The 15,508-nt window shown below is 41.3% G+C and overlaps 1 protein-coding gene across 6 annotated transcripts in view; it reads right to left on the bottom strand.

Annotated features, from left to right (window-relative positions):
• The window catches only part of AFG2A (AAA ATPase AFG2A), a 161,705-nt gene that overhangs the window by 18,345 nt on the left and 127,852 nt on the right, over positions 1 to 15,508 (bottom strand). For all 6 annotated transcript variants that reach the window (XM_077300356.1, XM_077300355.1, XM_077300362.1 and 3 more), the window contains one exon: positions 11,536 to 11,700. In XM_077300356.1, coding sequence (XP_077156471.1) covers positions 11,536 to 11,700 — 165 coding nt within the window. The remainder of the gene's footprint in view (positions 1 to 11,535; positions 11,701 to 15,508) is intronic.

The raw sequence follows: 15,508 nt of genomic DNA on the forward strand, positions 1-15,508 counted from the left end.
TGTCTACATTTACTTCTGCTGCCAACTGTTTATCAGGGTTGTTCTGACATGCAGGGAACAACCTGTTCTATACAGATACTAACTGGGTAGGAAATGGCTCCAGTTTATCTTTGTGACACTCGTAAGGCAGCTTTGTTCACCAGAAACCACTGTGTGAATGATGATCTTTTCAAAATGCCTAGGTTTCTGATAAACATTATACACCATCTTCAATCAAAGGTGAGCAGGAGGATGTCTCAGGTTATCAAAATATTTGAGGCATGACGCATACACACCTGTTCTGTTTTGACATATGTCTCCCTCTTGGAGCTGAACTCTTAGGCATATTATTGGAAATGCCAGACTGAAGATATATGCCTTGTTGCAAATTAATTGAGGACTGTCAGTCAACAGCCTAAACTTGAAACTAGGTGCCTAGAACCATGTAATATGTAACAAAATCACAAGATAGCTGAGCTTTTGTAAGCTCTGTAAGTCTCAGCTATTTAGAAGGGATTTTAAAGACATCCTTAATTTATTTTTAGTTACTGCTGTTTGTTGTATACACTAATATATAGTATATATTTTATGGATATGTTTTAGCTTATCAATATAAGAGAGTCATGAAAGTTATATAAAAATATTGCACACAGTCTGCTGGAACTAGGATCCTGCTATATAATTTGTGCATAATTTAATATGTCATATTAATACCTATGCTTTGCCTCAGTTCTGTTTTTAGACTTCCGCTTGGTTCCTCAACCCTAATTTCGATCACACTATTCATTGAGGTAGCAATTCTAAGTTCTCAGAAATGCCCAATTTTTTTCCAGTGGAGCCCACTGACACCTTTTCTGGTACCCACCAAGTGTTTTTCAAAAGGGGCCAGGGCCAGGTAGGGCCTTTGCCTAGCAAGACTTCTAACTGGCTACTGGAGATTTGACTAGATTTTAAGTTTTGGTTTTTTCTTTTGAGATGTTGCATTGCCAGAAGCTGCAACCACAACACAAGGATCTTCACTCTGTGAGTGAACTTAAGTTGCTTCAGCTATTTTGTGACTGTGCCCACTACATTATGTCAGAATGGCAAAGGTGCCTGCAACTTCAGAAAGATTGAGAACCCATGGTCAACTTTAACCCCAAAGTAAATGTAGGGATCATCTAACTTAGTGGTTCCCAAGTAGGCAGTACACCCTCCCAGGGGCTGTGGAAAGATCCAGAGGGGCGGTGAGAAATTTGGGGGCAGCAGGAGGCAGCACTCTGACACTTTCTGCTACAGCTGCATTTTCCTAGGAAGAGATGTTCCAAGGTGGCTTGCCATTGCCTGCCTTTGAGTAGTAGCAACCCTGGACTTCTTTGATGGTCTCCCATCCCAGTGATGATCAGGGCCAACCATGCTTCATTTCCTGGGTGAGATCATACTCCTGCTGAGCTCCTTCCCACCTCAGACTCAATCCTTCCCAGCTCTACTCCAGATCTCCAGGAATTTCTTAACTCAGAGTTAGCAACCCTTTCCCCAAATTCTCTATCTTTGGGAGACTAGAAAAGCCTCCCACTTGATCCTCGCATGCTCCATGGAATTTTCCATTGCTCTCTCCTCCCCCCCCAATCTGTCTTTCTCCCCAATGAGGACCCAAAGTGGTTTTTACAAAAGACCTTTACAAAGAACCTACAATTTTTTTCCAGAGTAAAATATGGGCACTGCATAACAACCAAAAAAGAAGTGTAGGCAATATAGCGTGTTTTGAATTTTCAGTAGACCTAAAACCAGGAAAGAGGTGCATAAGGGGGGGCAACTAGGGATGTGGTCTTGAGAGCTAAGGGGGTAGCAGCCTGAGCAAATTTGGGAACCACTGATCTAACTGAAGTAGCCCTGACATATGAAAGTTGTGTGGAAAACTCTCCAAGGAATAAAGTGCCATGATCTTTACCAATGCCAAACTATTTTGCTAATATTTAACCCAAATTTTTCTTGACATCAGCTTTTTACAAACAAACCTTTAAACTAAAGAAGAATAAACATATTAATTCCTCTTACAGTTATTTCGGTCCAGATCCTTTATAATCCTTGTAGCTTTCTTCTAAGTGCTTTCCAGTGTAAGATGTTTTTGAACAAAATTGGAAGGTGTCTTTATTTCAATATACTTAGCTAAATTCATGCCATTTGACCAGATGTTCTGAGTTGATATATATCACAAACATCTTCCACATGAAAACCAATACATTGTCTTTTTAAAATGATTTTGATTGAAAAAGTATTGTGTTTTGATTAAAGTGTTAACAAATCCAGCACAATAAGACTTAGACAACCCAAGCAGACAGTTTCAAAGCAAGTATTTTAAAACTCTGCTGATTGTATGTATGAGGGCAAACTATGGGGTGCAAGGCTGAAGTCCTATAGATGCTTAGATTCAGGTGGGTAGCTGTATTGGTCTGAAAAACAAAATGTGAGTCCAAAGTCAACTTTAAGACCAACGAAGTTGGTCTTAAAAGACGCTGTATTTGAACAAGTTGCATATTCATTTTTATGGAAGTGGGGGAATCATCATTTGGCAAGCATTATATCTCAGCTCTGCAGGCCTTTCTAAAGACTACAAGGTTGACATTTGGCAGAGTACATGAGATTCTCAAAAACGGATGACTAAACTGCTGATTTTCTCAGCTGCAAAGATTAATAGATTTGGAATTTGCACAACAGAAACAATGTTTCCATGGATGACTCTGGACAGCAAACATCCTATACTACTTTCATTAGAAATGCACCAGCTTGCTCAGCAAGAACTCAGAATTCATTCAACGTGCAACTATGGCTGAGCAGGTAGCCCTCTGTTCTTGAGCTCCACATTTTAACTTCTGTTTGTTATTGTTTGAGTTTCATGGAAGCTGACAGCAATTTCAAATACCTGGCAAAGCATCAAAAATACAGGTAGGGCAGCACAATGTGTTCCTGACTAGAGCTGTTAGCTTGATGTAAACATCCTATCTAAACTAGCCTTCAGGTAGTTATAATTTAAATGTGTCTATTGCCAACAAAAGTAAAAATGCACATCTCAGTCGTACCTTGATGTCAGTATCCATGTAAAATATATACGTTTTCAAGGAAGTGCTACAAGGACATTTTGATGTCCCTGGGCTACAAAAAGAAAGGTGAAACAATGGAGCCTTCAGTTCATTGACCTTGAAATTGAGCTGCTCATGGCAACTTTTGCCGGCTTTCTGTTCATACCATAAAAAGGAAATATGAAAAAGTAATACAAAATCCTTTTCATGTTTTTCATTCCTTGGTATAATCTAGAAAGAAAGAAAACCAGCAGGGCACAACATGATTAATTTTGTTTAAAAGCCAGTTTGGTGTAGTGGTTAGGAGTGTGGACTTCTAATTTGGCATGCTGGGTTCGATTCTGCACTCCCCCACATGCAGCCAGCTGGGTGACCTTAGGCTTGCCACGGCACTGATAAAACTGTTCTGACCAAGCAGTGATATGAGGGCTCTCTCAGCCTCACCCACCCCACAGGGTGTCTATTGTAGGGAGAGGAAAGGGAAGCCGCTTTGAGACTCCTTTGGGTCGAGAAAAGTGGCATATGAGAACCAACTCTTCTTCTTCTACATATATTTGCAGCTGTTACATGTATATCGATCTTCCCAATATAAATACCAAAAAAACATCTCATCTTACTCCACCTAACCTTGAATTTCACCTAAAGGTTACTGACAAATCAGCTACCCAAATAGAAAGAAGAGAAAGTGAGGATGAAGAGAACAAAAAAAGTAAAGAGGAAAAATGAGAGAGAAGGGTGAACAAAAGTAGGCATAAAAGTTGTGTTCATATTCGATGATTTGTATTTTCTTATATTTTTTCTTTCTTTCATCATATGCACTTTAATACTTTATTTGGCTCTTTGTTTTATTAATTCCAAAGGAAATATTTCCAGATGCAACTCCTCCCTCCTTTTTAACATATTTTGATGAAGTTTTCAGAGGCTGGATCTTCAGCTCAAGGGACCCTCTTCATAAAATTTCAGGCAGACCAGATGGCTGGGAATGAATATGTCTAATGAAGGAGGAGCTCAATGAGTGTGGGACGCACTCCCTTTTAAAACACAAGTTCACCGTTTGGCTTTCGTTTCCAATCAAAGCCTACCTAAGCTCCACCATTCAACCTTTCTTTGCAGGACTTGTTTTCCACATCTACTGCAAGAATTAAATCAGAGGCATTTTATATGATCATTGGTCACTTTGGACATGCAAGCAGCAGAGGCTTGCATTTTTAAAGAAAGCTCAAAAACATAGTTATGCAGTTAACAGTTCAAATGGCCACCAGATGGTATGCCTGTTATCCACTGGTCATGATATGAGCCTTGTCTGCGTTCTGAGCAACTGTTGTGCCTTCTTGATGTTTATACTCTGATATTTTCTAACATATGAACAGTGAATGGTCCTACTAAAACGGGCTCTAGTATTTCAATTAAAAGACATTGAACGTCAAGGCTTGAAGAAGCTAACAAAAAGCAAAACAAGTATGAACCTAGCCAGCATCCACTAGCACCAATGTCGGGATTTCATTGCTTTGGATACCTGGATACTTTAGTTTACATAGAAGGACCGCTTCTTACTATAGTAGGGGTGCTATATTTTTACACATTTTGTATTATATTGCAATTCTATGCTTGTTTCACCTGTATTTCAATATACTACATAATTGTATGCTGTGCAATACTGTGTGTTATATAATATTTTTTATTTGTGCCTGCTACACAGGTTAGCCTTGGCTATTTGGGGTTTTGTTCCTATACTGTGCACTCCACCCCTCTTTTGTATTATAGGCCCTATGCCCCGGATATCTGGGCAAGAGTTTCCCCCCCCCCCAGAGCAGTGGTAGGGGGTTGATGCCGGGTATGGACAGGTAGATGGGAGGATATAGATATAGTTTTGCTGCCAGTATTAGTATTTGTATCTTGTATCTTATATGGGTTTTATGACTTGAATGTAAATGGCCATGACCCAGCAGGGTCTGGGAATGGCAGTCAGCAAAAGTTAATATAAACAAACAAACAAACAAATAATATTCTGAAATCCAGCTATAACCTGGGAAGCTGGACCATATGGCGACTTCAGATTGCTTCCCTGTCCTACTAACATTCTTGCTGGTCCCTCTTAATAGATGGGTAATAGTCAGTACAATGAATATTTTTTTCAGAATGGAGAGATATTGATTTCTTGCATTGAGACTATGTGCATTTATTCTATATAGGTACTGAAGTGCACTATTTGTTTAGATAACATGCATTAATTTCCTCAGACTCTGAGGTAGGTTGCAAGATAAAAACAATACAACACAATGACAATAGGAATGCTTAAAATTAACAGTATTAAAACTAGCTTTAAAACAAGCAAAGATCTAAAATAATGGATAACCCTTCAACTGAAAGCCTTGCTAAAAAGAAATGTTTTGGCCCAACTCCTAAAAACTAGTAAACTGGTATATGGAAGGCTGGAAAGGAAAGGCATTCCAAAAATGAGAAGCCATCACTGAAAAAGCCCCAGATCTGGTTGCTTCCTGCCTCATGTCACAGAGAACAGTGCTCTGGAGGAATATCTATAGGCTGGACAATAAAAGCAAAATAGTCTTTCAGGTACCCTAGACCCCAAAGAACCAACACCTTGAATTATGCTTGAAAGCAGGCTTGTTAGAGAAGGCCAATTTACTCTATCACAGTCCTTCATTATGCAGAGGATCTGAACACATTTCTATAAAAACAGCATCAATAAAAGATGTATGAAATAATTACTAGAGGGTAAACTCAGCCAGTCTGGTAGTATGAACTACTTAGCTGAAATTCAGAGCCTCAGAAGGTACACATTTAAAATATATTTTGGAGAACATAAGTAGATGAAAATATCTATTTAGGATTATAAACAGCTGTTTAATTATTAAAATGGCTAAAAATGGCAACAAACTCAGTTGCTACATTAGAAACTGCACAGTATTGATGAAACTATTTTGGAACTTTGGAAAATCTTTGGACACAAAGTACCAACATTTTCTTTACCTGTATAACAAACATTCTGATAATAATTTTATTGAATAACCTACTTCACTATCTAAAACTGCTCCCTAAAAGCATGAGAAACTCTCAAAAGTGACCACTGTAATCTGTTACAAAAAAAATCCTTAAAACTAACAAGTAAATTGCCCCCCCCTGCAGTAAACAAAACAATAGCACTTCTACAAAGAGAGTTACTACTTCCTTCCAGAATGAAAATCCCAACTGCTTATAAACAGCAACATGTTTTTCCATTACCAGAAACCACTGCCAAATAGAGGACAATAAAGAAGCATGGCCAGAGGGAAGACCAGGAGAAGGGGGTGGTGGAAAGCACAGCTGGATGATAAATTGCTGCTTTTGGCCCTTCTTTTGTAGGCTGTGCTAAGTGACACCATTCCCCACAGTGCTGGCGACACACTTCCTTCTCTTACCTTCTATACTGAAGAGTCTTTGACAACTTTATGGGAACAGATGGCGAAGGGGGAGATGATGAAGGGGATATAAAATTAGTAAGCAGCAAGTGGAGACTCGTGAAAATTCCCTGATGTGTTTTCTTTCCTTTGCAATACTTGATTTACACTCAATCAACATTCCTTCAGACAGCCATGCATACACCCTGTTGTCACCAGCTTCTAGTGTGGGCAAGTGAATCCCCATTTGTTGTCCTGATGGCAGATCCCAGTTCTGAGTTTACAGATCTTACTGGAGAAATCTAGGGCATTAACTGGAATATGAATTTGCTGCCCTCATAAATGTCCCCTTCCCGAATTGCAAACTACCCACAGAATTCAGGTGAATGTTCATGTTGCTTCCAGGACCTGGGCGAGGCAATAAAGGTATTTCCATTCTCTAAAAATGGGCCTTTCCTTCAAGTTTCTAACATTATTATTATGGGATTTATTAACCACTCATCAGTGTAAGGTTTCTAACATCTGCCTTCCTCATCAGTGTGCAAATACCGAAGGAGACACAAACAGGTCTGACTTTCCCTTACATCCATAAAGTGAGGGGTCAACAGATAGACAGACTCAACTCCAGTAGAACTGTAGTCATTCTTTTACATGCAGAATGGCTGACCGGGGTGTGTGGGTGTGTGCAGGAAGGGGGAGCTGGGAGTAACCAATTAACAAAAGTGGCACCAATAGCCAGCATACACACATGCAACATAAAAAAGGGAAGTGTGCCCCAAAAGCCTAATTCATCTCACTGCATGCTGTATGTGTGCCCACAGTGCAATCTGGCCATTGGACTAGACCTCGTTTTGTGATGCAGTATTTTCAGTTATTCATACTATTTTATAGTAATTGACGATGGCACAAAAATGAATAATTTATTTATTACATTTTTAGCTTGTAATAATGTTTAGCTATATCATGCTATATTCTATAGACCAGTTTCTGGTCCTACATATATTCTTCTCTTATTTTGGCATGCTAATATTTCCCATCAACACAGGCTGTGTGTGTCTGTGAGGGGAAGTGGCAGACACAGCATGTCTATACATTATCAAATTATAGATGAATGAGCATGGGTCAGTTAATATAAGCTGGCTTCCTTTTCCAGATTTAGAGCAAAGCTACTAGGTCTTGAATCCATTGACAATGTTCCCTTTAAGCTTCTTTCCAGGCATTGATGACACTTTCCTCGGCTGTGGTGCTCATTTCTTCTGCCGATAGCACTTTTGCATGAGCACCATACTGAAGGAAAGCCTTGGATGTGGTCAGAGAGAAGCATGAGGACAACCATGTCATAGAATTCGATCCTAAGAATGGATTGCTAACAAGAATCTTACTTGATGATCCTTCTTTTTGTATAACAAAAGTTGGAGTTGTGTCTGTTCTGATTTTAAGGGGGGATGTTTTTCTGGCTTTGAATGTACCCACGAGTGAAAGTTTGTCTTCCTTCTGTTTCACATGTACTGTCCCTTCTGGGGTACTGCCAGCAGGGAAGCCGCAATGTACACCAAGCTCACTAGGTATAAATGATAGATTTATGGTTTCTTCTCACACTTACATTTTTCTTGGTAAGTATGGTTATATGATATACCATATAACATGATGCCAGCCTTGGCTCTTGCACCATAAACTATGTGCCATAAAGTTCAGAGACCCTCACAGCTTAATTTCCAATAAACATATGCACCTCAAAGAGACATCCAGTAATAAGAAGGAAAGAAGGATGTCTCATTTTTTATTATTCTCCACAGATCCAGAATCAGACTTCTTCACACATTGCTTAATCTTGCATTTATTGTTGCCATCTGGATTGAGATGAAACTGCTCCTGAACTAGAAAGAGCAAATGGCAAGGGTAGATAATGCCCCCTCCCCAAATTTTCTGTCCAAGTTTGAAAGGATCCAGTATGAAACAGATTACTTTCTGTTAAGTTTGGAAAAAAAGATATGTCACCCAAATCAGCCTTTAAATAAAAAACATCCTTAGAAGGCCTAGATACAAGGGTTTCTGAAGGCCTCATCCCCATCAACTAGAACAAGGAGGCCATTCACAGTGACTCCTGATGTACATAGATTGGGTTATGGGTGACCTTACTTGTAATCACATGTATGATCAGGGAAAACTCACTTTCAGCATGTTCCAGTGCTTCTTTTAGCTCAGGAGCATTGCAAAGAGACAGGAAGCACTTCTAGCGTCTATCCTACAGCCATTTCTACTGGTGAAAACAAGAGGAAAGCCTCAAGCCTGCCCTATCTCTTCACAGCACTCCTGAGCCAAATCAAACAATGGAAAGCTTTGAAGTTTCTTCTGATCATATGTAACAAGTTTAGTTGGATAATCTTAACCCAACTTGGATAACCTTAACCCAACTTGTGTATATGTTGCCCCTAAGTATAAGCTGAATAAAAATATTATACTTGCATATTCATATGGCCCTCTGAATCCCAACCCCACTACATTCATTCATTCATTCATTCATTCATTCATTCATTCATTCATTCATTCATTCATTCATTCATTCATTCATTCATTCAAAACTTTTTTAATGTGGCCTTTCCACCTGATCAGGCTATAAGAACCTCAAACAAGATCATTTTTCCTCCCCATCATAATCTATTCATTCAAAGACAGTCTTGAAAAAATTACAGATTCATATATTTATACATATGCAAGAGGCAGGGGAAGGGAGGCGAGGAACTCCACCTATGCCATGACAACGCATTTGATAAACCAGAAGAGCGTGACACAGGATGTCATTTCCCCATGCATAGAGCAATACATCTTCCTGATTTGAGAGCTGGACTGAGTGCTAGCCTCTGCACTGGAGCTGTCTCTCTGACCATGGCTAAGGGCCTTAGCCGAGAGGCTGCAGGTGGACCCTCAGATGAAAGGATGATTGCTCTCCTGAATGTAGAGTTCTTGCAATGGAAGCATGAGCTCTGTAAAGGTTTCAGGAGATACATGCCATCAGCAGGTGGAAAAGGCTGAGGAGAAGAGAAGGAGGAGGAGGAGGAGGAACTGCACCCCAGCAACTCTGACAAAAAGAGGTCAACCAGAGAAAAGCCCCACTACTAGTTGTATTAGTGAACAAAGAGGTCAGTAGCAACAGAGATACCAGGCATGATATGGTAGAGCATTAAGCAGAAGTGATGGAAAGGGTGTGCCTAGCCAAGCCCCTGAGGCTGAAGTTGCCATTCCCCTAGAGTACATGCTTCATACAAGGCTGTTCTCTGGCCTGAACTGTCTTGCATGACCATGAGTCCTGAGTCCACCTAACATCCAAACCCTAGCAGGAGTTCACAACTATGAGTCTTCAGCTGAGGCACTCAGTGTGAGCAAGGACACAGGGTTGACCCTGAATCAATCTAACACCCAAACCCCATCAAGGGAGAGAAGTTAACAATCAGTGCTCAGCATGAGCCAAAACAGGGTTGGCTCAGAGCCTGCAATCCACTGAACATGCAAACCCCAGCAGGGGAGTTCACAATCAGGAGGGGATAAATGAATGTGCTCTGCCAGTCGGTGTTTATATAACTGTGAGCAGCCAACAGGCAAAAGGGTGTGGAGCTAAGCTGAATGTATATATAGCTTTCTGATCCCGCAGAGCAGAATGAGAACTCTGTTATTGGCAGCCAACAATGTCTGTTAAACTTTGGAGGGCTCCCATTGGTGTTTCTGTTGCCTTGGAGTTTTGTAAATAGAATGAGTGGAGTCTGTCTGGAAATGTATCCATTTACCACTCACAGCTATGAACAGCACCAAAATCTCTGCAATGTTCATGCTGGGCACACTTCTACAAACATTGCTTTGCAAACTATGAACCAGCTAAAATTCATGACGAACTTCACTTAGCGAGCTGGTTCGTGCCCATCCCTGTTAACCATTGATATTTTACGTTACATTGTGGTGTGGCTTTGACTTCAATGATCTGCTGTAGGAATGGAAGTTCTAGGATATTATCAAACAGGTCCAGCCCAGAAGGAGACTAAGAATGCACGGAGACTAATATGATTTTCACATTAGGGCGTCAGTCCTCAACAAGGGCCAGAGCTTTCTTGGTCCTGGCCCCCACCTGGTGGAACGAGCTCCCTGAAGAGATCAGGGTCCTGCCTGAACTTCCACAATTCCACAGGAATTTCATAAGCATGCAGAAGTCAGCTCCTCCATCAGGCATTTGCTTGAGTCCGACCAGACCAACAACATCCACAGGTCCCCCTCAGGCACCCCCTCCATGACCCAAACCAGCCTGACTTCCTGGGGGTTTGTCTAACCAAAGCCATTGGAGTTCTGTTGATTAGATCCACTGTTGGATTGTTGCTGATGTGTTATTAAGTGACTGTGTCATATGTTCAGACTGTCCCATGTATTATCCCTGCAATGTGAACCACCCTGAGCCATATGGGAGGGCGATATAAAGGTAAAGGTAAAGGTATCCCCTGTGCAAGCACCGAGTCATGTCTGACCCTTGGGGTGACGCCCTCTAGCGTTTTCATGGCAGACTCAATACGGGGTGGTTTGCCAGTGCCTTCCCCAGTCATTACCGTTTACCCCCCAGCAGCAAGCTGGGTACTCATTTTACCGACCTCAGAAGGATGGAAGGCTGAGTCAACCTTGAGCCGGCTGCTGGGATTGAACTCCCAGCCTCATGGGCAAAGCTTTCAGACGGCTGCCTTTCCACTCTGCGCCACAAGAGGCTCTGGGAGGGCGATATAGAAATCTAATAATAAATAAATACATATATATCTCGTGTTAGCCAATCAAACACATATTCATTTACATTATACTAATTATTTATATTCTATATGTTTTAAAAACTCTCTGCAATTAGTAAAAATTGCCTAATCTAGACTTTTGCATGGAATGCTTGTGATGTAGGGGAGCTTTGCAAAACTGCAATCACTTCCCTGCAACATGAAGTAGCGAACACCATCCTACCAGCTCTGTATTCTGCCTCCTCCTTCTGTTACACATCTAGACCAGGCCTAACTGATCGAGTATATAATAATAATGACTGGGGATAGAATTCCACATTTTTCTTCTAAGAATGTGTTTACCTCAGCTCCTGAGTATTTTTCCGTTTGTTGGACAAGCTCCTCTAAGTCGATTTCATCTGAGATGGGCATTTTGCAGAACTGAAGTTTAAAGATTTCTCTACGAGTGGCAGCATCAGGCAGAGGAACATATATGATTCTGTCAATTCGACCAGGTCGCATCAAAGCCTGTGTCAAAAGAAGTCAACAAAAGGAAGTCATTAACTGTAACAGAAGGAATCACCATGAAAATTACATTTACCATAGCTTGCCTCTAAGTAAATCATAGAAATATTCCAATCATAACCAATGTTTCATCTTCTTAACATAGGAACAAAAAGTATGTGAAATGGCCATAAATATCTTAATTATGTATCAGCAATGGGATTCACACAGAAAAGTTTCTTGTTCCTATAAACATTGACACCATAATCTGTAGGTTTCATCTGGCTGTATCTTTTCCAAGATGACTGTTAATTTCAGCATCAGAAGAGATAATATGGAAATCTCTTCTTTTGACAAAGATAGCTTAAAAAGTAGGAACACACTGTAAAGGTAAAGGTAGAGGTATCCCCTGTGCAAGCACCAGGTCATGTCTGACCCTTGGGGTGACGCCCTCTAGCGTTTTCATGGCAGACTCAATACGGGGTGGTTTGCCAGTGCCTTCCCCAGTCATTACCGTTTACCCCCCAGCAAGCTGGGTACTCATTTTACCGACCTCAGAAGGTGGAAGGCTGAGTCAACCTTGAGCCGGCTGCTGGGATTGAACTCCCAGCCTCATGGGCAGAACTTCAGACTGCATGTATGCTGCCTTACCACTCTGCACCACTAGAGGCTCTTTACAGGAACACACTGTATACTTCAACAAAGAATTGCTGTTGCGACTGGCTTACTATATGCATAGTTTATTTATTTATTCATTTATACCCTACCTTCCTATACATGTAGTCCTATTTACCTATCAAATTATATCCATGGTTTACATCATTAGAGGCTGCTTGTGGGTAAATATATGACACAAGATTGAATTTCCCCATTGTGCACATATTTCATGACTGGAATATAAACTGAAATCCAGTACTTGCGCTATCCTAGCACTGCTCCTTACTACATTGTCAGATCACTTAAACAACATGTGGGATACATAGGAGAGACTCCTATGCAGGAGATCCATCCCATATCCGTACTAACCCAGTTTCTGGAAGGTGGCCACTGGCATATAGAACAACTTCAGAAAACCTCCTCCCATATGGCCTTAGGCTTCTCATGCTATTCAATGCTGCATGGTGTCGAGGCAGACTGGAAGGCAAAGTGGCCCTGGAAAAGCCTCTCCCAGACCATTTATGCACTGGAAGTTTCATGCTGGGCTGCAGGCTGGAGTTGTAGTCATGGCAGGTTGCCCCACCTCTTCCTGCATCCCCACCGGGGAGCATTTGATACGGTGCACCTCATCCACTCCCAATTTGTGCTCCTGCATGGGAGCTGGGACAGTGAAGTTCCCAGTGCGTAAATGGTCCCAGTCTATCCACAGTACCCCCACCTCAATAAAAAGAGGGGAGAGATGGAACAGACTTGCTGTGTATGGGGGGACTACCTCATCTTGGCAGTTGTCACATTGTGCAGGGCAGTGGCTGCTGGTTCCCATAAGGAAGTTCACATAAGCAGTGCCTCCTGCTTAGTTTGCATAGGATCCCCTCCTCACTATCAAACCCCTGGGATTTCCCTTCCTACAGCAGATCCCAAACCAATAGGAAAATGAGCTTTAGTTGGATACAGAGGCACAATCTGCTACAGCCACCATTCCATACAAGAATAAACCAAATGTTATTTTCTCACCTTTTTTACCGTTGAGAAACCCCTGATGCATTATAGCATTAATTAAAATGTGAAGAGTGCCATATACTCCTTCAGTCATCCATATAACACCCATGGAACTGCCCCCTCCCTACGGTGATTGCAAAAAAGGAAAGAACCAGTTGCCAGAAGCTCTCCTTACTCACACTGATATAGCAAAATGAAATATAAGCTTTTAATTTACTCGTAACTATTGTCATCTTGTTAACAAAACTGCTTGCATGCAAATTCTGAATTTTAAATACATTTTCATCTGGATGCATTTAAGGCACAGCACGTAAACTGAATTGTTTTTTATCTTAGAGTTCTCCCTTGGGCAGTGTAGTTGGAGTTCCAGTTGACTAGAGATATTGCACGGCTGTCCTGGGCTCACAGCCAGTAAGATTTTTCCCAGCCTGATCATGTCAGTGAAAGTCACGCTGAAAAATAGTAGGAAGACGCTTTCCTTCCTGCACAGCATTGATCAAGTTAACACCCTTCCTAGAGTTTCTTTTAAAAGACCATTGTGAGTACTCTGGTGTGGAAAAATCCATCTTGCATGCTAAGAGATGTCCTGTTATTTTTAAAACAAAAGTCTGAATATTTTCAGCTAAGGAAACGGCACAGCAAGTACAGTGTAGCCACCCATAGGATCACTGGAGTGTTTCCTTGAAGTTTCAACTGCCAGTTCATTGTTCAGTCAAGTCACATTTCTATCAGGATGCTGCCTTGGAATTAATTTGGCTGCTGTCCAGTATCCCCTTTAGGAACATCAACAAGCAAACACACACACACCTCAGCAGCAGTTCCTTGTGCTTTGTCACAAGTTTGTTCTGAAAAGCCTTTGGGTTTTCATGGGCCGCTTGTCAAGCCATTCTGCCACTGCTGCCCTTGAAGCCCCACTCTGCCCACAGTGTGGCCTTTGAGTTCTCGATCTCTGTCCCATTATGATACGTTAGGGACTAACACTGTTTTCCTGATAATGGCTGCCAACAAATGTTTGATTACTTGCAGAAAGCTCATAATAAACAGTTATTGGACTCTGCTTGCATCGAGGCAATAAAGAGACTTGTTGAATTAGAATAACCACGGGGTCCACCAACACTCTTGACTATTTTCCTCTCCTAGAAGATGCCCCTCCCTCCATTCTCTCAAGGTTTGCAAAGGTAAATCTCATGAGGCATTTCTTTTGTTGTTGTTGTAATGTTTTGCACATTTTAAGGTGGACTTTTGAAGTATTTTTTTAATTTTACTTTTCTGCATTAGACACTGATTGTATAGAATTATTTGCGCATCAGAAAATGTGCAATGTCCTGTAAATGTTTTCTCCTTTTCTCCAAAATGGCTTCACTTTATTTGTAGAATACCTAAAGATTCATCTCATTTAGAGAGCATGGACGGGGGAGACAGGAATTCTGGTCTTCTCTGCATCCACATTCACCACAACCTTCATCAACCACCATTGGCCACACTTCAAACAGAGAAGGCCCTGCTACTTGCTCTGCCAACCACAACGAAAGATAGGAGAATGATAGTGGCAAGTTCCTGATCTAGCCCTCGGTTCATAATTAAGACCATGTCATGGGTAGAGTAAGGTCAAGTCTGCTTTTCCGGATCTGAAATTGTTCTCCTGTTGTACAAATCACTGTGGCTTCCAAGCCTTAAGGAGGAGGTGAGAAATCCTCACATTCCCTAAGGGAGAATGATCTGCATTCTTCTGCCTCTCCCACTTCCTAATGCCTTCTCTTCACAATTGTCTGAGAAGCAGGGAGAGAAGAGAGCCTGCCATATTAGGGAGGGAGAGAAGAGAGATCAGCCATATTATAACAGGCCCCAGGCCCCATGGTTCAGCCATTCTAGAATGCAACAGAATATGGGAAAGAATGACCAAGAGAGAACACTGGGGACTGACTACTACAGAAAGAGAGATAGACAGATGCAGAGATAGAATTATTTTAAAGAATCAGGCTGTACAACATTTCTGTCATGTCAGCCTTGCTCAAGACCTGAAGCATTGTGCAAGCTGACAAGAAAAGACTTGATGTGTTTGACAGCAGGTGTTCAGGAAGAATCTGCAATATCAAGTGGCAGCACTTTGTAAGGCACAATCAACAAGGCAGAAAAATTTTACATGGCTATTACCCAAAAGTATTAATAAAAGGGG

Source organism: Paroedura picta, chromosome 10 (genome assembly GCF_049243985.1).
Source record: "Paroedura picta isolate Pp20150507F chromosome 10, Ppicta_v3.0, whole genome shotgun sequence".
Classification (NCBI taxonomy): Eukaryota; Metazoa; Chordata; class Lepidosauria; order Squamata; family Gekkonidae; genus Paroedura; species Paroedura picta.